The 26,108-nt window shown below is 37.7% G+C and overlaps 1 protein-coding gene across 1 annotated transcript in view; it reads left to right on the top strand.

The window, feature by feature from the left end:
* Positions 1 to 26,108, top strand: part of TPST1 (tyrosylprotein sulfotransferase 1) — a 142,609-nt gene that overhangs the window by 35,139 nt on the left and 81,362 nt on the right. Inside the window, exon 2 of the mRNA XM_055339260.1 lies at positions 6,289 to 7,234. Within this exon, the coding sequence (XP_055195235.1) occupies positions 6,390 to 7,234 (845 nt within the window). The 5' untranslated portion in view covers positions 6,289 to 6,389. The remainder of the gene's footprint in view (positions 1 to 6,288; positions 7,235 to 26,108) is intronic.

Here is a 26,108-nt window from a genome sequence, read left to right as displayed (position 1 = left end):
CAGCCACTGTGGAAAACAGTGTGGAGGTTCCTCAAAAAGTTAAAAATAGAACTACCCTAGGACCCAGTAATCGCATTACTGGATTAATCCCAAATTACAAAAACATCAATTCAATTCAAAGGATATATGCACTCCTATGTTTATAGCAGTGATATTCACAGTAGCCAAGATACGGAGGCAGCCCAGTGGCCATTGATAGATGCAAATAAAGAAGTGGTGTATATATGTTTGTATATATCCATACAATGGAATATTACTCAACCATAAAAAGAATGCAATTTTGCCATTTGCAACAACATGGATGGAGCTAGAGAGTATAATGCTAAGTGAAATAAATCAGAGAAAAATAGATGCCACATGATTTCACTTGTATGTGTAATTTAAGAAACAAAACAAATGAACAAAGGAAAAAGAGAAACCAAGAAACAGACTCAACTACAGAGAACAAACTGATGGTCACCAGAGGGTGGGTGGGCAGGTGGGGAAGCGTGAAATAGGTGACGAGGATTAAAGACTATGCTTACCATGATGAGCACTGAGTAATGTGTAGAATGATTGAATCCCTGTATTGTACCCTTGAAACTAACATAACACTGTGTAAACTATGCTGGAATTAAAGTTAAAAACTTAATTTAAAAAAGGGAAAGAAAAGAAAACTCAATTGGCCATAAATGTAAGGGTATGTTTCTGGATTTGTAATGCTAGTCCATTCATTTGTATGCTTGTTTTTATGCCTGTACTACACTGTTTTCATTACTGTAGTTTATTATTATTATTTTTTAAATTTTAAATTTATTCATGAGAGTCACACAGAGAGAGGCAGAGACATAGGCAGAGGGAGAAGCAGGTTCCACGCAGGCAGCCTGATGTGGGACTTGATCCCGGGACTCCAGGACCATGCCCTGAGCCACCTAGGCATCCCGCATTACTGTAGCTTTGTAAGTTTTGAGATTGAGAATTATAAATATTCTAGCACTGTTCTTTTTCAAGATGGTTTTGGCCAGAATGAGGTTGTATAAACCTAAAGAGGATTAAGTAACTCCCTGCTTAAAATCTTTAAATCAGTCACATCTGTCTTAAAATTTCATATCCCTAAACTGATCCACAAGATTTACCATCTGACCCCTGCCCATCTTTCCAGTTTCATAATTCACTCACTTTTCCTCTTGTTCATTGCTTTAACCCTGCTTCTTGAAAGCTTTAAAATGCCTTTCCATTGCAGGACTTTTGCATATCCACTTACTTTTGCTTAGAATGCTCATCTCTTCACTTTACATAATTCCTATTCACTGGTCAGATCTCTACCTAAATGTCATTTTTTCCTAAATATTTTATTTGTTTATTCATATGAGAGACACACAGAGAGAGGCAGAGACACAGGCAGAGAGAGAAGAAGCAGGCTCCATATGGAGAGCCTCATTTGGGAGTTGATCCCAGGACTCCGGGATCATGACCTGAGCTGAGGATAAATTCTCAACCACCGAGCCACCCAGGTGCCCCCTAAATGTCATTTTTTAAGATAGGCTGACCCTATTATTTAATTTTATTTATTTATTTATGATAGTCACACACAGAGAGAGAGAGAGAGGCAGAGACACAGGCAGAGGGAGAAGCAGGCTCCATGCACCGGGAGCCCGACGTGGGACTCGATCCCGGGTCTCCAGGATCGCGCCCTGGGCCAAAGGCAGGCGCCAAACCGCTGCGCCACCCAGGGATCCCCGACCCTATTATTTAAAAAAAATATTTGTTTTTCTTTTCCCACTTAGAAAAGTAACAAATGTTTATTATAACAAGTTTGAAAAATAAAGAATGATGGCTATAAGGAAACCAGAGGATAAGCATTTATAGTGTGGTAAGGACATCTGATACCAGGTTGTCATTTGATCCTTTGGTTCTTATTTTCTTTTTCTGTTTGAAAGCCTACAGAAGTATTTTCTTTACATTTAAAATTAAAGTATATTTGAAATTGCCAGAATGTATCTAGATTGGTTTATTGTCATTTATTTTGCTTGAAAATGTAGGTCCTCACATCTATAGATACATTTTTTTTCCATTTTAGCAATGTTTTCTTTGTGCTTGTAATATAGTTTTACTTTTTTCCACCAAAGAGTAACCAAAATGTTGTTATTCTAGGGTTAATTCTTAGTTTTATATATATTATATAGTCGGTTCTATATATTACTCTTTTCACTCTGTTTTCTTACCACCTGCCCCCTTTTATTTATTTTTTATTTATTTTTTTATGAATAAACCTTTAAGATTTATTCTTTTAAATTTTTATTATTTATTTATTCATTCATAAAAGACAGACAGAGAGAGAGAGAGAGAGAGAGAGAGAGAGAGGCAGAGACACACGCAGAGGGAGAAGCAGGCTCTATGCAGGGAGCCTGACGTGGGACTTGATCCCGGGTCTCCAGGATCACACCCTGGGCTGAAGGAGGCACTAAACCGCTAAGCCACCCGGGCTGCCCTATTTATTTATTTATTTATTTATTTATTTATTTATTTATTTATTTATTTATTTATGATACACAGAGAGAGAGAGAGGCAGAGACAGGAGGAGGGAGAAGCAGGCTCCATGCCAGGAGCCCGACGCAGGACTCGATCCTGGGACTCCAGGATCGCGCCCTGGGCCAAAGGCAGGCTCTAAAACCGCTGAGCCACCCAGGGATCCCCTCACCTGCCCCCTTTTAAATTGAATACTGGTATAATAACACCTTAAGTCTGTCTTTTATATCATGGATACAGATTTCTGCATTGATATTTCAGTGCTATGTTGCTACCAATGTTCATTTTTGCTTGTTTTTGAGAGAGAATGTAGGGGTGGTGGGAGAGGAGAGGGAGAGAGAATCTTAAGCCAGCTCTATACCCAAAGTGGAGCCAATGCAGGGCTTGATCTCACAAACCTAAGATCGTGACCTGAACTGAAATTGAGTCGGACACCTAACCGACTGAGCTACCCAGGCACTCCACAAACAATGTTCTTAATCAGTGCTTTTTTCTTTGCAGTTTTTTCTTATTGAGCTGATATTTTAATCTTAACCTATTCTCACTTTGTGGTTCTTTGTTGCAGCTTTTACAGTACATTGGCTGGCACAGTAATACATGTTGAAATATGCAACTAAAGGAATTAATACATGAGTAAACAAAAACCAAATCTTGGTATATCCTACTGAGATGATCAAAACATTTTTCTAGGAAAGCATTCTTTATTTATTTTTTAGTTTTTTTAAAGATTTTATTTATTCATAGAGAGAGAGAGAGAGAGAGAGAGAGGCAGAGACACAGGCAGAGGGAGAAGCAGGCTCCATGTGGGGAGTCTGATGCGGGACTGGATCCCGGGACTCCAGGATCACGACCTCGGCGGCAGGCGGCGCTAAACCACTGCACCACCGGGGCTGCCCAGGAAAGCATTCTTTAAAAAAAACTCAAATCAAAGAACCCCAGTTGTGTTGAGGTATAACTTATATACAATAAGATTTCCCATTGTATGGGTCCAATTCAGTGATTTTTAAGTATATTTTATAGAGTTGTGTAACTATCACAACAGTCCAGTTTTAGAACATTTCCATTACTGCAGAAAGTCACTGCATGCCTATTTATCATTAAATTCCTGCTTCCATATCCTGCTTTCTATCTCTATAAATTTGCCTTTTATGGACATTCCATATAAATGTATGCTAATGCAGGTGCTCAGATATACACACACACACATACACAATTGTTTCCATTTTTAAGCATGGCTTTCTAGGGGTTGCCTTCCTGTCAGCATAGCTTAGTGGACAGTGGTTGTGCTCAAACATCTAAGGCAGTACAACTTTTCATCTGCCAGTGGATCTACATGTGCGTAGGGAAGCACATTCAAAGTTCAGGGCATTTTAAAAATCCACACTGGCATTTACTTTCATTTCTTTCATGTCTTCTTTTTGCCTCCATGTACCTCTGAGATGGCAGTGAGCTTGCCAATCATGACTACAGCCTGAGACTGCTAGAGCTGTTCATCCTCCTTGCTCACCTGCCACCTGGAACATCGTTTATACTAAAAGCACAGCTGAATGTGTGCTATTCATCACTCCAAAATGAGTGAGCTCCCTTGATCTTGGCAGCAAAGCCACCAGTCTTCATAGTTTGCCCTGTCTTGCCTTGCTCTGCAGAACCTCTGTCTTGCTGAGTGGGTGGATGGTGGAGTAGAAATAGTCTTGGGCAAGAATGCCACAGACTCTCATTGTTCTTACTCAACATTTAGAAGTTTTTCAAACATAAATGTCACTTAGATTGTTGTATTCCTTTGGTTGATTTCCAGAGGACTGACAGGGTTTTTGTGTGTGTGTATGTGTCAGTTTCATCCTGCTTTGTTTTTGAGAAGAATTGCATACTTTCTCACTAGTCCATAGCTTAGTGTTCTGCCTCTTAGAAGGTATTTGTTTTTTAACATAGCAAATCATTTCCCCAGGTAGACTTACTATGAGTCAGGAGACATAAAGAAGGGAGAATTTTTAAGGAATTAGCTCATATGATTGAGGTGCTGGCACTTTTAAAATCCATAGAACAGTTTAGCAGGTTGATGTTAAGTTAACCTTGAGTCCAAATTCTGCAGGGTAGAAGCCTGGAAATTCAGATAGAGTTTCTGTGTTGCTGTCTTGAAAATCATTCCTTTTTCTTCAGGAAACCTATCTTTTCTCTTAAGGACTTCAGTTGTTGAATGAGGCCCACTCATATTATGGAGAGTAATCTGCTTTAATCAGAGTCTGCTTGTTTGTTTATTAATCATATCTAAAAAATGCCTTTACAGCAACATCTAGACCAAACTAGCGTTTGGTGTTTGACCAAACGCTGGGCACCATAGCCCAGCCAAGTTGACACATCAAATTAGCCATCCCACCTCCCCATGTGCTCTCCAATCTGAGGCGCTGGCTTCGTTTGGTACCCCCAGACGTACCCCCAAGGATACTTTAATTTTGGTCTAGGTGTAGTCTGACTGCTGTCTGCTTTGTAATATGTATCCTTGCTCTAGCTAAACTAGTGTGTTCATAATATGTGTGTTTTACATACACATATACTAGGTATATTTTACATAGTGTATTTATGTTTTACATGCATGCCCTTCTACATCTACATCTTTGGGTATAGTGTATCTTCAGGTTAGAAAACTCTGTGTCTAAATCTTATCTGTCCTTCTGAAAGCTAGATCTCTCTCTCTCTCTCTCTCTCTCTCTCTCTTTCTCTCTCTCTCACACACACACACACACAAAATTGTCTTCACACTATTTACCAGCTCTCCTGAATTACTTCTTGTCATCTAAATGTGCTGCGTTCTATTATGTCATTGTGTTTTTGCACACAAGTTCCTGCTGCTTAGAGTACCTTTCCCTCTTATTTTTCTGTAAGGCTTTTATAGCTTTCTCTGGTAGACTTATGTGTTTCTTTTCATTATACTTTCATTGTCCTGTTGGCTTATTTCTACTAAGGCACTGGTTGCATTTTGTCATTGTTTGCATATCTGTCTGTCCAGGAGACTTTGTTTCCTGAGAGCAGGGGTCACTGCACTGCTATCTTTTTCAAAGCATATCTTTAGCCAAGCCCAAGTATCTGGCCTATAGTATCTAAGTAAATACTTTGTGGGATAAATAAACTGAATCATTGTTAAAGTTTTGGAAGTGGGCAGCCCGGGTGGTGCAGCGGTTTAGCGCTGCCTGCAGCCCGGGGTATGATCCTGGAGACCTGGGATCGAGTCCCACATCGGGCTTCCTGCATGGAGCCTGCTTCTCCCTCTGCCTGTGTCTCTGCCTCTTTCTCGCTCTCTCTGAATGAATGAATGAATGAATGAATGAATGAATAAATCTTAAAAAAAATACAATAAAATAAAGTTTTAGAAGTTGTGTATCTCTTCTGTAATTTCTCTTTAGAGTAGATTGTGGAAATAATGACTTCTTAGGGGTGAAGCAAATCTAAATATCAGAGATGAGCCTTGGGTTAAACTCCAAACATACTTAGGCATATTAAGTATTTGCATGATTCGCTGACAGAAATAGTTTTATTTTTCCATTTTGTTCGGAGGTAGCTTCAGAGTTGTTACATTAAGAAAAGCCATTTCTGATTAGAAATGATTTATCTTTGCTTGCATTTGAGTATACTTGTGTTCTAAGAATATCACAGCATTTAAGACTGCTTCAGCTTCCTTCTCACTAAAATGTAATGGTGATCATTGATGACTAATTTATAAACAGTCTTTTTTTTTTTAAACAATCCTGATGTGATGATAAAATAACTTTTTCCTTTTCCCATTAGATGTTGATCCTCTTTCTGCAGTAGAATCTCCATGGCCTGAATATTTTCTGAAAATTATTTTGAGCAGACTATCTGTTTAATAACAAGATAACCACATCAAGATGGTTGGAAAGCTGAAGCAGAACTTACTATTGGCATGTCTGGTGATTAGTTCTGTGACTGTGTTTTACTTGGGCCAACACGCCATGGAATGCCATCACCGAATAGAAGAACGAAGCCAGCCCCTCAGATTGGAGAGCACAAAGACCACTGTGGGAACTGGCCTGGACATCAAAGCCAATAAAACCTTTGCCTATCACAAAGATATGCCTTTAATATTTATTGGAGGTGTGCCTCGGAGTGGAACCACACTCATGAGGGCCATGCTAGATGCACACCCCGATATTCGCTGTGGAGAGGAAACCAGAGTCATTCCCCGAATCCTGGCCCTGAAACAGATGTGGTCACGGTCAAGTAAAGAGAAAATACGTTTGGATGAGGCTGGTGTCACCGATGAAGTGCTAGATTCTGCCATGCAAGCCTTCCTACTAGAAATTATTGTGAAGCATGGGGAGCCAGCTCCTTATTTATGTAATAAAGATCCCTTTGCCCTGAAATCCTTAACTTACCTTGCTAGGTTATTCCCCAATGCCAAATTTCTCCTGATGGTCCGAGATGGCCGGGCATCAGTACATTCAATGATTTCTCGGAAAGTTACTATAGCTGGGTTTGACCTGAACAGCTATCGAGACTGTTTGACCAAGTGGAATCGTGCCATAGAGACCATGTATAACCAGTGTATGGAGGTTGGTTATAAAAAATGCATGTTAGTTCACTATGAACAACTTGTCTTGCATCCTGAACGATGGATGAGAACGCTCTTGAAATTCCTTCATATTCCATGGAACCACTCAGTGTTACACCATGAGGAGATGATTGGGAAAGCTGGAGGAGTATCTCTGTCAAAGTGAGTAGATACTATTCCCCCCCCCCCCCCACATTAATGTATGTGTATAAACTACAGGTCTTTTTTGGGAAGAGATGTGGCTTCATCAGTAAGTTTTTAAAAAAATTCTCTAGCCAGTTCATTTATTTAATTCATTTGTATGTTTATGAATTGTGGTCCTTTTTATCTTTTTGATGGAAGCACACCCAATTTATAGCAGTGAAAGGTCTTTTTCACAGATGTCAGGTTTTAAGGTCTATCATTCAATTTTAGTGACTCCTGATTTCTAATTTCTAGATATTTTTCTAGTTAAGGACTTTTGTGTGGATTAAAGTTAATATGAGGAGAAATATCTAACATGTTGGTGAATAAGTAGTGATCTAAGCATTTAGGAATTTTTAATGATAGAGAAAAATAAAGACTAAGATTATCTAACCCAGTCCCTTCATTTTACAGATAGGAAGACTCAATCAGAAAGTAAAAATGATTTACTCAAATTTAGATGGAAAGGCCAGAATTAGAATCCATGCCTTGGTCTCAGTGGGCTAGTGCTGTTTTCCATGGCATTTTATAACATGTGGTACTTCTTTTGTCATCTGATGGATCTTGGTTTTTACAAAAGGGTAGAGAACTCCACAATTGGAAGCTTAATCTGTAATACACACAGGAAGTTCCTTAGATTCAAATACTATTGCATTTTTTCCCTTTCTTATGAAGTGTTGACTAGGGTACCCTGACTTGATCTGACACTTTGATTTGATGACTTATGACCTTGAATAAGGATATAAACATGAAACTACTGTTGGGACGCCTTGGTGGCTCAGCGGTTGAGCATCTGCTTTCGGCTCAGGGCGTGATCCCACGGTCCTGGGATCGAGTCCCACATCAGGCTCCCTGTGTGGAGCCTGCTTCTCCCTCTGCCTATGTCTCTGCCTGCCTCTCTCTCTGTGTCTCTCATGAATAAATAAATAAAATCTTAGAAAGAAAGAAAGAAAGAAAGAAAGAAAGAAAGAAAGAAAGAAAGAAAGAAAGGAAGGAAGGAAGGAAGAAAGGAAGGAAGAAAGAGAGAGAGAAAGAAAGAAACTACTGTTAAATTCAGGTAGTATCTTCTTATGGGGAAAAATTAGTCTAAGTTTTATTTTCTTTTTCCATTTATAAGAGTAATATGTATCCCCTGTAAAAACAACAACAACAACAACAACAAAAAACAAAAGAAAAGAAAAAACAGTGCACTTGACACTGTTTGTACAGTGTACTGTTTGTACCCTGCTTCCTCCTATCAAGGGATGTCTTCTTGATTTCTTTTTTCAGTGTTTAGAACTTGTACAGTGAGTATTGATTCCTGATATAGATAATTTGAAAAGGACAGCTGCATTTCTATACCTAGCTTACAGGTATTGATTATAAATTATTAATGTATTATCACTCTGCTGGCCCTGGGTTATTTTAATTAATTCAAAGAGAATTATAGCCCTAGCTACTCTCATCACAGTTAATTGTTTTTTTCCAGATAATAGACCATAACTAATTTCTAATCCTAGGTAAGCATTTCACTCTATGTGTTAATATAGAGTTGGCCCACAGATTCTGATGTTAATTCCTTCTAGTAGTATAAAATAAGCCAGTTAGACCCCACAACCCCACCCCCACCCCCAGTCTCTCCAAGTAGGGATTAAGGAGAAAAGTTCTAGGTAAATTTTGGTGGAAATCAGGAAAAGGTCATTTTACATATATAATTACTATGTTTAAGGCAAACATGAAGACTGAGGAAATTCATAGAAATTACAAATAAATGGATTTTAGAAGGGGAAGAGATATTACTTAGGTTTTAGGATACTTAGGTTTAGAATGGAGACCTAGTGAGGTTTCACGCTTTGTCAATAATCACATGTAGCAGAACCATGACTAGAACTTTCAATGCTTATTCCAAGATTCTTGCTATTATATGAGCTTTTTAAAATTAAGGCATACCTATAAGTAAATGCACAGATACTCAGTGTACAATTTGATGAATGTTTACATCTATATACACTAGTATAATCACCATCCACATAAAAATATAGAAAATTACCAGCACCCAGGAAGCTACTTTATGCTGCTTCTCATTTATCATCTTTCTCAAACCAAAAGTAACCACTGTCCTGACCTCTATCACCAGAGAGGCTATGACATCATATATGAAGTTCAGAAACAGTCTTGCTTGCTTTTGAACTTCATATAAATGTAAGCATGCCTATTTACTATTTTTTGCCTGGCTTCTTCCATTTAACATTAGATTTACCCATAACGTTGTAAATAGCAGCAGTTGATTCTTTTTCATAAGTATGTAATATTCCAGTATATAAATAAAACACTATTTATCCATTGTTTCATTGGTGGACATTTGATGTTTCTGGTTTGGGGCTATTGGATAAAGTTGGTAAGATCATTCCTGTATATTACTGTTAGTGGACAGAGCATTAACTTCTCTTGGGTATATACTAATGAGTAGAATCACTGGATCATAAGATATGTATCTTTATATGTCTTTAACAGATACTTGTTTTCCACAGTGTCTGTACCATTAATGTATGGCTATACCATATAGGAATGTGTTCTACCTGGTTTGCATCTTTGCCAACATTAGGTATTCAGAGTCCTTTTAATTTTTGGGTGGGTGCAAGTATGTTTTTAAACCTAAAAACAAAACAAAATAACATTTGAACTCTTTTTTGAAATAGATCTTCCCAGAGCTACATTGTTTGAGGCAGGTCTAATTTAGGCTGTACTGCCTCTTTTAAGACTGAGTCCCTGCTCTCAAAAAGAGTTAATTGGGAGATAAAGAGAGAAACATGGAATTATTCCATCAATAAGTACCAAGTTGTAAGTTTTCCATGTTAGTTGAGAGTCGTGACATAAGGTTTTCATGGCCCAGAGTCAATCATCCTGTGTGGTGTGCCTTCCTATGAACATTTTTATTTTGGGAAAATTGTTTAAAATAAGTATTTTAACACTAATTGTGGCATTATTTAGTACTAAAATACTGAAAATATTTAGGCAGTTTTGAAGGCTTGAAGATATCACCAGATAGCTCAGGATCATATGCAGAAATTGTTGAAGATAGTGATAAAGAAAGTTGTCACAGTTCTCCTTGCCCTATTTTGTTAACTATGAAAATTAAACTTTGCTTTGCTTAGGAAATTCCAGTTATTTTCAGTCAAAGAGGTGCCTCTTGCCTTCCTAGTCAGTTCAGTTATAGTAGGAGCATAAGGTAATCACTTGCTAGCATATGTAAGCAAATTCTTTATGAAAGAATTTGGTAGAAGAAAGCATTCTTTCATTCCGGGTGGCCTTGATTAGACTACTATATATAAGCTAGGCTTTTTTTAAAAACTGAAAATAAAAGCAAAGTATTTAATGAGTGGGGAAGGGATGAAAACAGATTGCTTTGGCTGGCTAAGTTTAGCTCTGCATTAAGGTACAGCTATAGAGTTTTATGTACAGTACTCTTGATGCTTTTAGTTAGTCATTTCAAGTTCAATAGTAGAACTAATTTCTCCAGTGATTGATGTTTTGAATACTGTGTTCTGTTTTAATAAATTATTCACCCATATTGTTCAACTTCTTATTAAATTGAGCTGTACTCTTGAATACAATGGCTCCAAAAAATGATATAGAACTCACTGAGCTCTTTATTTCTTTCAGACTAATAGCATAGAAAAAAATTGAGGCATTTCTAAATGTCTTTTTGCCTTTATCTTTCAAGAAATGTTTGCATAGAAATGAGGGGGAGTGTGTTTTAAGGAAAACATCGCATACAAATAGGTGGATTCTAGTAGAATTCTCCAAATGATCGAAAAAGCAGTAGAGGGATCCCTGGGTGGCGCAGCGGTTTGGCGCCTGCCTTTGGCCCAGGGCGCGATCCTGGAGACCCGGGATCGAATCCCACGTCGGGCTCCCGGTGCATGGAGCCTGCTTCTCCCCCTGTCTATGTCTCTGCGCCTCTCTCTCTCTCTCTCTCTCTCTGTGACTATCATAGGTGAATAAAAATTAAAAAAAAAAAAAGAAAAAGCAGTAGAATTTTGCTGATTAGAGAATGGTATCTACTACTTGAGTCTGCTTCTCAAATAATTTGAGTACGAAATGGAAAAAATAAAGTTTGAGGCTATTTACATTAACTGTCTCATGAATTGTGGAATTTTTGTGAAATTTGAGTCATTTCCATCTGGGAACATTCAGGAAGTTACTGGAGTATATGGCATTGCTCCTGCTTTTAAACTCATTAAGGTACTGTGAAATTGCTTAGAACAAGTAAAAATCTTCAATAACAATAGCCAAAAAGTATACCAATGTATACTTAAGGATGACTTAAATAAAGCTATAAACCTAGGATCAGTAAACAAGTTTACTAGGTGAAAAGAGCACTATAACACTAATGGTAACCCTTAAACAGAAGCAAGTACAAGAATCACAACTACAGTTCAGAGAGAAGTTATCTGCCCTTGGGGTAGAAAAAAGATATACACCTATTAAACACGAATAGGTTAGAAGGAAAAATATAGTAGCAGTGGCAAGTACAAGAGACCAAATAAGAATACAAAAATTAACACTCTGAAGCTTCTAGTAAGTAAAACAGAGAGAAAACTAGAAATCAGATCCAGAACAAAGAAAGTATTAAATAACAAAAATATAACTGAGTACATTTTAAAGATCTAATTGGCTTTATTAATTCATGAATTAGGCAGTATCCCATCCAGCAAGTAGAGGGAGAGCCCCAAAGGACTACAGAAAACGGAAGATTTTTAAGGGTAGAGAATTAGTGGAACAAAAGGAAATTATTAACAAAGAAACCTTTGTTTTAGGCAGGATTGCTCTCCTAAGGGGAATGGATGGAGTCTATCAGTAAATTTGCTAGTGCTGACTAGGAAATTCCCATGTTGACTGGTTAAAGGTTATATTTCAGGGAGTGGAATTTAGTCTGGAAATTTAAAAGTTTTATAATATCTTATAGAATTAACAGAAGGATATAACAAAATATCCACTTGAAAATTTTCTGAAATTTAAGGGTAGCGAGAATATTATGAGCAAGTTAAGAGAAAGGTGATATTCATGCAAATTATCATCTCTACAGTGTATAAAATTAATAACAGGCAAATTAGGATTATCTGAGCTCTACTAGACTAGTTTAGATTAAAATATCCCAGAAGAATTTTATAAATATTGCCTTTTTTGTTTTTGAAAAATTGTTTTGGGTTACTTATCCTTGTGAACATTGTAATTCTCGCTTCATAAACCTGGTTGTTAATCAGATATTGCTTAAGAGTGATGCTTTTGTAGTTGTGGAAATCACTGTTCTTCTATTACAAATTATAAGTAGCTGAGAACCCTTAGCTGGAGAAGGGTAATTGAATAAACAAGGAAAGAGGAGAGGAAAAATTATATTTCAGAATGTGTTAGTGAAGAATGAGAAGAAGCAGAACAAGAACATAAATTAATAAAGCACAGTTTATACTTTTCTTAAAGAAGATGGCATCTGATGGCAAAAAAAAAAAAAACAGAAGCTGGGTGTTAGATCATTTATTAATTTAGATCAGGTATCTGCAAAAAAATAGAGACCCAAAATAAGCATGGTTTTAAACAAAATGGTGGCTGCTGTGTAAAAGAAACCCGACCAAGCCTGGCTTAGAAGCTTTGCAGTCATCTAGCATTTAGGCTGCTTCCAGTTTCTGGCTCCCATCAGCCCCGTGGTCTAAGATGGAGCTCCAGTCATATCATCTATGTCCTAAGTAGCAGGGTCGGGTTAGTCTGGACATTTAATATATTTTTAGGACATTTCCCATGAATTTTCTTCATTCTCTTATACTCCAGGTAGCCTGCATTCTGCTGGCTATACCTTAGTCTAATGTCCATATATAAAAGGCTAGGAAAGGAAATCTTTATTCTAAGTGACCATGTGTCCAACTGAGAATTGATGTTTCTTTTACTAAGAGGTATATATAGGCTGGATATTGGGATAAGCAGATAGCAGTCTCTGCTACTTCACTGGGTACACACTGTATACTTTACATACTGTAAAGTCTCTGCCCTAAAGGTACACATGATCTAATGGAAAGCATAGATTTATATACAATACAATGTTAAGTATTATGGGAAACCAAGAAGAGGTAATCTAGGGTGTTCAGGAAGGCCTTCCCGGACAATGTGATATCAAACTGAGGAATAGAGCAGTGTTTTTTCACCTTGGCACTATTGACATTTTGGGCCGGATAATTCTTTGTTGTGGGGGCTGTCCTGTACGTTATGGAATGCTTAGCAGCATCCTTGGCTCTATAGATGCCAGTAGCAAATACCCTCCCCACTCCTGTGACAATCAAAATGCTTCCAGAGATGGCCAAATGCTCTCTCCCCTCCTGTTGAGAATCTGTTTTGTTTTCAAAGGAAATACATTGACAGGGCACCTGCGTGGCTCAGTCAGCTTGATCACATATTAAAACTTCTTTCCAAAGATTTCTTTTCCACAAACTCTTTTTTACATTCAGATTTTGTTCAGTTTTCCCTTTTTAAATAACCAGTTTCAAAAATAGGTAACTAAATAAATAACTGGTGTCATTTTAGGATAAAATTACTTCCTTTCCTTTCAGTAAAAATGTTATTTCTATTTTTCAGACTTTTTCTTAATCAAAACCACACATCCTATTTTACTTGCATGAAGAGTTGTTTCCCTTATTATTTCCAGTAGTCTTAAATTATATTAGAATTCTTAATTCTTGGAAACCTTAATTTCTATGAAAGCCAGTAAATTAGCAATCGTGAACTGTTACACCAGCATTCTTTAGATTTGCAAACTTATTAATATATTTTATAATTTTTAGAAGGATTGCCTTTTTCATTTTTCCAGCATAGCACTAACACTTCCAGATATCTTTTAGTTTCTCTGTAACAAGAAGCTTAAAGTAGTTAAACCTATGTTCAGTAATTAATGTAGTATTTTATCTTATTTGGAAATGACCTGGTATTTAAAGAATTTAACTTATCATTTAACCTAATTTAGCAAAACTTTAAGATTTTAAGTAACCAAAAAGATTTGGGAAAACTATTTAAAGCAGACATAAATATTGCTGAGAATTTTATTTGTAAACTTTTTTCTTGTTTACATTTATTTACTTATTTTTAATATGTTTAGATTACTTACAAAACTTCATTAAACATTAGACAAAAGTCAGCCATTATCCCAAGCTATTGTATTTTTGTTGGTAGATCTTGTAAGAGAATATGAATTTGTTTGGCTAATAAACTTAGGTAGAATAAGTTTTATATTTGGTATTGATAACTCTAACTGTATCTGTTTTAATTAACCATCAACCTTAAATGAGCTTTTATATAGAATGTTTTTTTCAGATTATGTGAACTTGAAAAACATACGGGTTAGTTCCTGTCTTTTTGAGAGTTTTAGAATGCCCAATCCTTATAAGCACTTGTCTTCAAACCAACTAATTAGAGCCTTTCACAAATTAATTTAGCAATACTGTCCAGAGGTAGCACCTCACATTTATAACATATACACTAACAGATAAATGCAAAGATGTTATAGTTACTAATATTTGTGGAGAAGGTTCTTAAGATTTATATTTGTCCCTGAAATTAATTTTAAGAAGACTGTTAGAGCTTCTAAGAGCCCTTCTAGCAGTGTGCATTTTAAAAAGACCTTTTCCCCTTTTTTCTTCCTTTGAGCTGTGTTTGTAACTCCAAGGGACTGAAAGAATTTAAGTTCTCCAAGATGGACATTGCTTTCCTAAGCCAATAATTTGCAAGCCTTTTGAGATAAATAAGGGGTCTGGGGATTGGTGAAGGAATAGGTGAATTTTGAATTGCCTCTGGAGCTGACTTGTTTTGCAAAAGACGTGCAAGATTAAGACAGTTGCTTTTAATTTCTCAAAGAATTGGGTTGTAATTTAAATGACAACATATATTGATAAACCTACAACATTGGTCCAACTACGTTATTCTCAATTGGTTTCTTTTCCTCTAGGTTACAGAATTTTAATTTTAAATATTTCTGACAGTATTGGAATAACCCCCCTTGGATATAAGATGGGTCCCAAAGAAGGAAAAGGATATTATCTTCCCAAAATCCAATCACTCCCATAAATAGCCTAAAGAAAGCCAACAGTTTACATGTCCCCAGGGAGGCAGAAAGCCAAGCCCAGTTGTGTAAGCAAGAAGACAATAGCTATCCAGGAGAGAGAAAGGATCAATAAACAATGAATTTGGATTTGGAAGGGAAGGGAAGAGATAAAGTGAAATTTTATTTTCCTCTTTCAACTGGGCACTACAGACATTCAGAAGAACAGATTTTGATAAGAATTTTCACCCTTTATTGGCCTCTGTCCCTTCTTCTGTGATCCCCTCTGTGGACTCTGGTATCTACCAGTTTCTCTCTGTTTAAAGAAATAATGTAACAGTTTACCAGAAAATTCCTCAGTTTTATCCCCTCTGGGAGGGGCCTATGTGGTGACCCTCTTTTGAAGGTAGATATGGGGTTATCTGTAAGGCCACTAATTTGGAAGACTTTTGTTTATAGTTGTGTGGTCTTTTCAGAGTGGAAAAAACAGTTCAGATTGAGGATTAGTAGAATGAGTACCCAGGAGGAAAGAGGGAGGTGTGGGAGTTATAGTATCGTTTTAGGTTCCTCACATTAAATTTTTCTTTAGACTTTTGCAATGATTGCAGTGAAACTACTTTAGAATTGTGGAACCTTTTGGAGACCTCTGTTGCCAATTAAAATAGGTATCCTGTTTAATTTGGGAACCCTTGCTTTCCAGGGCACTTCTTAGATGATCTTGTCTAATTGGAATGGCCCCCCATCACGGCCATTGTAATTGTAGGTGGTTTTTGGTAAAATTTTGCCATTTCTGTATATATTCAATACACCCGGCTCCATTGTTTTTAGACATAAAATAAACAGGCGTGCCAGAAGGTGGTTATATTTGACTGTTTAGAATTCAAGGACCTCATCAGCTAAGCCTTTGCTACACAAAACCAGACAAACATGTGCACCTCAACATACCAGCAGTAATCGAAAGATGTCATTGTGGGCTGGCTGAGAGAAGGTCCTATGGCCACCAGCCCTAAATCAGCAGCATCTATTAAATGGGAGTTTCAGACTGGGTCTTTGGGGAAGGAATTCCAATGTGGAATTGTGGACTGGGCTGTGAACAGCGACTAAAGACTGTGCTCCGTTGCCATTTGTCAATCTAGGCTGACCTGTTAACTCTGGACTGGAAAGCCAATTAGATCAGTAGGTTGAATACAAAAGAGCAGAATTCAGACCACAAAGGACTTACCAGTGGCCTTTAGAAATGGCAAGAGGGCAGCCGGGGTGGCTCAGTGCTTTAATGCCGCCTTCAGCCCAGGGTGTGATCCTGGAGACCGAGGATCGAGTCCCACGTCAGGCTCTCTGCATGGAGCCTGTTCTCCCTCTGCCTGTGTCTCTGCCTCTCTCTCTCTCTCCTCTCTCTGTATTCTTATGAATAAATAAATAAAATCTTAAAAAAAAAAAAAGAAATGGCAAGAAAGACATTAACTCAAAGGGGTTTGCAGGGCGCCATGCCCTTGTTTTTCATTGTTCCTGAATGCTGTCAGAAGTTTGCTTTAGATCCCACTGCTGCCACCAACGTTGTTAAAAAACAAAATTCAACTGCATAAATTTGAAGGTCCTACTGGCTTTTTTAAAGGATTCGTGAATTGGACAGCATCCCATCTAGCAAGTCGAGGGGAAGTCCACTGAACTACATGAGAGGAAGGTTTTTAAAGGCAGAGAGAGGGCATGAAAAAAAGAAGAAAGGAATTTATTACACGGAAAGCATTGTTTAGACAAGGTTACCTTTCTCAGGGGAGTGGAAAGGGTTTCTCAGTAAAATCTTAGCATTGACAGGAAATTCTATGTTGACTGGTTAAAGGTTACATTCCTGGCAGATTGAAACTGCAATTAGATTAGGTATTAAGTCTTGGTTGGACACTATTTTGGGGCAGTGGTTTTCTTTTTAACAACTCTTTAGGGTATAAAACAGAGAAGATCCCTCTCTCATAAATTAAAAAAAAAAGATTTAAAATGTAATTATGTTTGAGAATGTATTTTTAAGATGAAGCATAGGGAAAATTGATTTTTCTTTTAATTTTTATTTACTTAGGATAGTCACAGAGAGAGAGAGAGGCAGAGACACAGGCAGAGGGAGAAGCAGGCTCCATGCACCGGGAGCCCGATGTGGGATTCGATCCCGGGTCTCCAGGATTGCGCCCTGGGCCAAAGGCAGGCGCCAAACCGCTGCGCCACCCAGGGATCCCGGGAAAATTGATTTTATAGAGTAATTTTTGTCAAAGAAAAGCCAAGTATATCATAGTTAGTAATACCTAGTGCTTATTCAGATATTATTGTCTTCTCCTTATTCTGAATTCAGAACATCATGGTGCTCTCCCTGTTCTGAATTACCTGACTAGTAAAGGATGATTTCATTATTTTTGAAACATTATGTTCCATCATTGCTCTGAAGCATCTCATCAGATGTCAACCATATATTAGAATCACTTCAAGGACTTTGAAAAGGCCCAGAGTTTGTTCGTTTGTTTTTAAGTAGGCTTCACACCCAGTGTGGAGCCCAACATGGGGCTTGAATTCATGACCCTGAGATCAAGACTCAGATGCTTAAACATTTGAGCCACCCACGTGCCCCAAAGATACCAGTCTCTGATTCAGATCTGTGACAAATCCAAGAATTTGCATTTGTAACAGATTCTTAGGTAATGTGTAATGTCTTGTTCTGCAGATTTCACTTTAAGAACTCCTGCCTCAGGGGATCCTTGGGTGGCTCAATGGTTTGGCACCCGCCTTTGGCCCAGGGCGTGATCCTGGAGTCTCGGGATCAAGTCCCATGTCGGCCTCCCAGCATGGAGCCTGCTTCTCCCTCTGCCTGTGTCTCTGCCTCTCTCTCTCTCTCTCTCATAAATAAATAAAAATAAAATATTAAAAAAAAAAAAAGAACTCCTGCCTCAGAGTCATGCTACCTCTTATGTTGGCTTCATGTGCAAACTCTGAATTTTTTCGCTTCTTCCTCTCTGGGCCCCAACTGCACTGAAGTAATTGTATCTACTCAAATATTCCATACAGCTCTTTGTATTGCTCCTTCTGCTTATAGTACATTTCACTCACTTCTTCATCTGAGCAACTCAGGTTGTATTGCAGTGTTCAGTTCAGATTTCCCTTCCTTGAAGACCTCCCTCTGTGCAGTTGATGTGGGAGAGCTTGGTTCTTGTCTCATGGAGTTGAAGAATGAATCTCGTGGACAAAGGAGAGTGAGTAAAGCGATAGAAGTTTTTAAAGCAATGATACAGAGAAAGCTCTCATGTGAGAGGGACCCTGACAGGGTTGCCACTGAAGGTTTTTGGCTGGTCTTTTATAGAGAACCTGACTAGGGAGATGACGGCCTTGAGATTTCTTGTGCTGTCTTGAGTGAATGACATGGCTGTTTTTGGGTCTGGTGAGTCTGTCTCTGTGATTATTTTGTAGCTGTCAAAGGAAGATAGTCCTTAACATTTGGGGCCAAGTGGCTGGATCTACTTCCTTATCTCTGGTTTTGTTGCGTCTTGGTGTTCTTGGGACCCTGACTCTGGGGCTTTCCCCTTATCTTTCCCTGCCTAGCCCTGTCTGTCCCTTATTCACAGTGAAGCTTCCTGTGCCTTCATGAGATGCCTTGGCAAACGAAAAAGAGTTCAGACTTTGAAGCTGATTAGACCTGCGTTTAAAACTTTTCACTGATAACTGACTGGCTTTATAACATTGGACAAACTACCATCCCTCTTTGTGTCTCTGTTTTTTAAACTATATTATGGAGAAGGTGGTGATGATATCCTCTAAAATTTACTGAATAGTTGTTGTGTGCCAGGTACTGTTACTTCATTTACTTTTCGTATTTATCCTTTCACACTTACCTGTAGGTACTTCAAAAACCATTTTATAGGTAAAGACTTTATCTCTCAGAGAGGTTGAGGAGCTTGTCCTCACTCAGTTGAAACAGGCAAGCTAGGGCATGGGCTCATGTCTTTCTGTCTTCAGAAACTCTACTCTTAACCCCTCAGTTCTATTTACCTTACAGGGCTTCTGAATATTAAATAAAATAATGAGTGTGAAAGTGGCTAAACATAGGCTTTAGAGTCAGACAGAGGTTTAAATTCCAGCTCTGTCCTTTATTAGTTATATGACCTTGGATGAGTTACTTGATTTTGCCAATCAAGTTAGTTACCTCATCTGCCCCCTTACTTTTCTTATCCTAGAAATTAGGCATGGTGTTAATATCCACTAGGGATGATAATAATACCTGCTTCATAGAGTTGTTGTGAGGACTAAATTAGAATGACTATTAAGCCTTAGCCCAGTGTGTGGCATTAGTAAGTGGTCAAAAATGTGAAAAATATTTTGAAAATCAAATATTTTCATAATTATTAGCATGGTAATAACAGTGTCCATTGGGCATGGTGATAATAGTATTTATCTCATAAATTGTTGTGATGATTAAGATAAAATTACTATAAAGCCCCTAGCAAAGCACCGGGCATAAATGGTACTTATTATTAAATAATGTTATTTATTTTATTATTTTTTTAAGATTTTATTTATTTATTCATGATTGACATAGAGAGAGAGAGAGAGAGAGGCAGAGACACAAGCAGAGGGAGAAGCAGGCGTCACACAGGGAGCCCAACGTGGGACTCGATCTCGGGTCTCCAGGATCATGCCCTGGGCCAAAGGCAGGCACCAAACTGCTGCGCCACCCAGGGATCCCCTGTTACTTATTATTTAATAAATAATGTTATTTAAAAAATAATATTATTTATGTAAAAAAAATCTGGGAAACAACTAGCACAGTACTGAGTGCTTCATAGGCTTTTATTAATGTTATCACACATTCTCCTGTAGTCTTTTTTTTTAATTTTTATTTATTTATGATAGTCACAGAGAGAGAGAGAGAGAGAGAGAGAGAGAGAGAGGCAGAGACACAGGCAGAGGGAGAAGCAGGCTCTATGCACCGGGAGCCCGACGTGGGATTTGATCCCGGGTCTCCAGGATCGCACCCGGGGCCAAAGGCAGGCGCTAAACCGCTGCGCCACCCAGGGATCCCTCTCCTGTAGTCTTATTTAGGGTAGAGATAGTGTTAACTCATGAAATGTTTGTTTAACAAAGCAAATTGAAGTTATGTGGTTTATTAGTCTACTTCCTGTCAGAAGAATTTTGGTAATCCAGTGCTTCTTTCCCAGTTGTAGTATTTGTCTTTCAGTCCAAGTTGGCAGTATTTCTGATGATAAACTTTTCTCAAAAACTTTTATGTGTTCTCTGGTAAATCTCATTTGGGTTCATTTCACTGGATAATGTGATATCTACAAGTTTCTTTGAGATAAACACTTGTGTGCTTTGGGCTCCTGCTGAGATGGCTAAGGGACAGTGTGCTTATACTTCTTAGATGCCATATTGTTCAATTTAGAGGACCCATGAGATACAGCCTTAATTTTTTTAAAGGACTCTTTTTCTGACTGAATTGTTGGGAGCCATTTTAGAAGCAGCCTATTACAGAGGTTAAATTTTATCTAATTGAAGTACTTATACAACTTTTCTTTCCTTTAAGCTGCTAATGTAGTAAGTTACATTAATAGATTTTTAATGTTGATTTAACCTTGAGGTTTTTTCTTTATAAAGATTTTTTAATTTATATATTCATGATAGAGAGAGAGAGAGAGAGAGTCAGAGACACAGGCAGAGGGAGAAGTAGGCTCTTTCTGCAGGGAGCCCGATGTGGAACTCGATCCCTGGACTCCCTGGACTCCAGGATCATGACCTGAGCCAAAGGCAGGTGCTCAACCACTGAGCCACCCAGGTGCCCCTGGCTCAGGGTTTTAAAAAAATGTTTCCATGTGTATTTTATGGTGATATTTCTCCAGTTTTATTGAGAAATAATTGACATACATCACCATATAATTTTTTTTAAAGATAGATTTATTTATTTATTTATTTATTTATTTATTTATTTATTTATGATAGGCATAGAGAGAGAGAGAGAGAGAGAGAGAGAGAGAGAGAGAGAGGCAGAGAGGCAGAGACACAAGCAGAGGGAGAAGCAGGCTCCATGCCAGGAGCCTGACATGTGGGACTTGATCCCAGGACTCCAGGATCGCGCCCTAGGCCAAAGGCAGGCACTAAACTGCTGAGCCGCCCAGGGGTCCCCTTACCATATAAGTTTAAAGTGTACAGCATGATGGTTTGATTTACATATATTGTGAAATGATTACTGTAATTGGTTCAGCTAATATCTATCTTTTCATGTAGATACAATAGAAAGAAAATAAAGAAATGAATAAATGGAAAAAATTGTTTTTCTCCTTATGATGAGAACTGTTAAGATTTACTCTCTTATCAACTTTATTGGTTTAAGATTTTTGTATTTATTTCAAGAGTAATAACCTATAATTTTAATTTTTCTTAAAATCTGTATCTTTTGTTATATAGTTATGCTAGCCTTACATATCCTTGAAGAGTGTTTCCTCCTATTCTTTGCATCTTTTGATTATCTTTTCCCTCAATATTGAATCATTTTTCTTGGTTCTCTGATTTTCAGGAATATTTGGAGTTATATTTTATGTCTCAGAGACCTGTTAGAATTCTCTGGAGAATGATTCTTTTTTTTTGGTGGGCAATCAAGCTGGTTAGGTTCTAACCACAAATTTGCCTCAGCTGTGAACAGTGTTTCTGGTATCAGTTTAGTTTTAAGACTTTGCTATGCTACTCTGCGTCTTTTGCATTCACATACCACATACCAGTTTATAGATTTGGTGACAGTTAATTCCATGGTGTAATTCTAAAAGCCTCTGCTTCCTTAGGTCTCTCCTAGGTGTGAGCTAGAAGTTGTATGGATTCGTATGCAAAGTTATGGGGAACTTTCTCTGGCTCTTTTTTTCCCTGGATTTCTCCAACAGTCCCTGGATCCCTCAAGCTACTTTTCTTGTTATTCTGGCCAGAAGTATGGGTTTCTCTCAGAGTTTTAACTCCCTGCACCATCACTATGCATTTCTGCATGACTGGTGCCACCATTAGGGCAAAGAGGTAAGAGAAAACTGTCAAAGCTAATAAGGGACTACCCTAGTCCCCAGTGGTCTCTTTTCCCGATTCTTTTTCTCTGAAAGATGGGGTTTGCTTAGTTTTTGCTGCTCACATTTGTGCATAGACAGTGTGGACAAATATTATAATTTAATTCTAAGGATTTAATGTTTCTGAGTTTCCTTTCAAAAAGTCTAATTTTTAAAAGATTCTGTTCAATCTGGGTTGCCTGTAATTTTCTTAGTGCTTTGAAGACACTATTCCACTGTTCTTGCTGCAGTAGTTGCTCTTGAGAAGTCTGTTGTCACTCTGTCAGCCCTTATTTTAGTACACTATTTTCCTGACCGCTTTGAGATCTCCTCATCTTTCCTGTCCTGTGTTTTTACTATATTTTGTGAGTAGTTGTGGATTTTTTATTTTGATTTCTCTGGCTTATTAGTAAATGTTCCTTTTGGAAAAATTGGAAGGTTTTTAACTACAGTTTCAATTTCTTTAAAAGATAAAAGTCTAGATTATTTCTTGAGTAAGCGTATCTTTTAAGGAATAGTCCATTTCTTCTAGGTTGCTGAATCTATAAGCATAAAATTGTTCATAATATTCTCTTTACAATGTTTTCATATCTCTGCAATCTGTAGTGATCTGTAGAGCCGCTCATTTCTGAAATTGGTAATTTCTACTTGGAATTTGTTGAGATTTTTGGGTCTGTGGGTTTTATAGTTTCTATAAAATGAGAAAAAACCTGTACATTACTTCTTCAAATATGTTTTTGTTTTTCTTCTCTCTCTCCTCTCCTTTGGAGACTCTAATTAGAAATAAATGAAAATGTTTGAAATCGTTCCAGAGCTCACTGATGCTCTTCTTTTTTTTTAAAAAAAAGATTTTATTTATTCATTCATAAGAGAGAGAGAGAGGCAGAGACACAGGCAGAGAGAGATGCAGGCTCCATGAAGGAAGCCCGATGTGGGACTCCATCCTGGGACTCCAGGATCACACCCCAGGCCAAAGGCAGTCACTAAACTGCCGAGCCACCCAGGGATCTCCCTGATGCTCTTTTTACATTTAAAAATAGACTATTTTTTATAGCAGTTTTTTGTGTTGTGTGTGTGTGTGTGTGTGTGTTAAGACTTATTTATTTGAGAAAGAGAGATAATGAGTTGAGGGGGTTAAAGGCAGAGGAAGAGAATCTTCAAGTAGACTCCCTGCTGAGAGTTGAGCCTGACTCGGGGCTCAGTCTCATGACCCATGACATCATGATGTGAGCCAAAAATCAAGAGTCAGATGCTTAACCAACTGAGCCACCCACGTGCCTCTAGAGCGGTTTTAAGTTCACAGTAAAATTGAGCATAAAGTACAGGAAGTTTCCATATATTCTTGGTTCCCATGTATGCACAGCTTCTTCCACTATCAAAAATCCCAAACTAAACTGGTACGTTTGTAGCATGCCTGGGTGGCTCAGCAGTTTGGCGTCTGCCTTCAGCTCAGGGTGTGATCCTGCCATCCTGGGATTAAGTCCCACATCGGGCTTCCTGCATGGGGCCTGCTTCTCCCCCTGCTGGTGTCTCTGCCTGTCTCTCTGTGTCTCTCCTCAATCAATAAATAAAATCTTAAAAAAACACAAAAATCTGGTACATTTGATATAGCTGATGAACCAACATTGATACATCATTATCATGGAAACTCTGTATTTTATAGTAGGGTTCCCTCTTGGGTGCTGTTCATTCTGTAGGGTTTTGACAAATGTATACTGTCGTGCATCCACCATTACAGTATTAACAGAATAGTTCCCCTGCCCTTAAAATCCTCTGTGCTTTGCCTTTTTGTCCCTCACTTCCCCCAACCTTTGGCAACAACTGATCTTTTTACTGCTTTTTACAGTCTCCATAGTTTTGCCTTTTCTAGAAAGTCGTTTAGTTGGGGTCATAATATATGTAGCCTTTTCAGATTGGTTGCTTTCACTTGGTAATGTGCATTCAGAGTTCTTCTATGTCTTATTATGGTTTGACAGCTTTTTGTTTGTTTGTTTAGCATTGAATAGCATCAGTTTTATTGATTTTTTTTTTAAAAAAGAACTAGGTTTTGAGTTTGATTTTCTCTACTGATTTGTTTTTAATTTCATTGAATTCTGCTGTAATTGTTATTTCTTTTGTTGCTTCTTTTTTGAAATATGCATTCAGTGCTATGAAATTCACTGTAAGCACGGTTTTCACTGCATTGCACGTATTTTGATAAGTTGTATCTCCATTTTCATTTAGTTTAAAAAATTTATAATTATTTGTTGATCCACATATTGTTTTGAAGTGTGTTGTTAATCTGTAAGTATTTTGAGTTTTTCTAGCTATTTTTCTGTTATTGATTTCTAGTTTAATTCCATTATAGTTTATAAGGATACATTATATAACTTCTATTCTTTTATTTTATTTAAAGATTACTTATTTATTTATTCATGAGAGACACAGAGAGAGGTAGAGACATAGGCAGAGGGAAAAGCAGGCTCCCTACAGGTAGCCTGATGCAGGACTTGATCCCAGGATACTGGGATCACAATATGAGCCAAAGGCTCAACCACTGAGCCACTTGGGCATCCCAACTGCTATTCTTTTAAATTTGCTTTTATTGCCTAAATGTGATCTATCTTGCTGTATGTTCCAGGTGAGCTTAATGTACATGTGTATTTTGCTGTTGTTGAGAATAGTAGTTTATGTATGTCAGTTATATCCAGTTGATTGATGATTTTGTTGAGTTACTGATTTTCTGCCTGTAGGATCTGCCCATTTTTGATAGAGGTTTGTTAAAACCTTCAACTATAATAATAGATTTACCTCTTTCTCCTTGAAATTCTATCCTTTGTTGCTTCATGTCGTTTGACTGTTTGTTGTTAGGTGCCCATACATTAAGGATTGTTAGGTCTTCTTGCAAAATTGATTCCTTTATCATTAATATAGCTACTCTACCTTTGATTGGTGTTAACATGTTATATCATTCTCCATCTGATTGCTTTTAATCTATATCTTTATATTTAAATTAGGTTTCTTGGAGCCAACATACAGTTTGATCTTATTTTTTGACCCATTCTCAAAATAATTTGCTTTTAATTGGTGGATTTAGGCCATTGATTTTTTTTTTAAAGATAGATTTATTTATTTATTTATTTATTTATTTATTTATTTATTTATTTATTTATTTATTTATGATAGAGAGAGAAAGAGAGAGAGAGAGAGACAGAGACACAGGAGGAGAGAGAAGCAGGCTCCATGCCGGGAGCCCGACGTGGGACTTGATCCTGGGACTCCAGGATCGTGCCCTGGGCCAAAGGCAGGTGCTAAACTGCTGACCCACCCAGGGATCCCCCTAGACCATTGATTTTTTTTTTTTAAGATTTATTTATTTATTTATTCATGATAGACAGAGAGAGAGAGAGAGAGAGAGAGAGAGAGGCATAGACCCAGGCAGAAGGAGAAGCAGGCTCCATGCCAGGAGCCCGACGCAGGACTTGACCCCGGGACTCCAGGATCACACCCTGGGCCAAAGGCAGGCGCCAAACTGCTGAGCCACCCAGGGATCCCCTAGACCATTGATGTTAAGAGTGATATCTGACATAGTTGGATTAATATCTACTATAATTATTACTAGTTTTTATTCATTGCTTTTGTTCTTTGTTGCTATTTTTGTTTCACTCTTTCTGCCATTTGTGGATTTGACAACATCTTTTTTTTAATTTTTAAAAAAAGTTTTAAAGATTTTATTCATTTGAGAGAGAAAGAGAGTGAGTGGGTGAGA

This window comes from Nyctereutes procyonoides, unplaced genomic scaffold, assembly GCF_905146905.1.
Source record: "Nyctereutes procyonoides isolate TBG_1078 unplaced genomic scaffold, NYPRO_anot_genome, whole genome shotgun sequence".
NCBI classification, from domain to species: Eukaryota; Metazoa; Chordata; class Mammalia; order Carnivora; family Canidae; genus Nyctereutes; species Nyctereutes procyonoides.
This window is presented reverse-complemented; position numbering and strand designations above follow the sequence as displayed.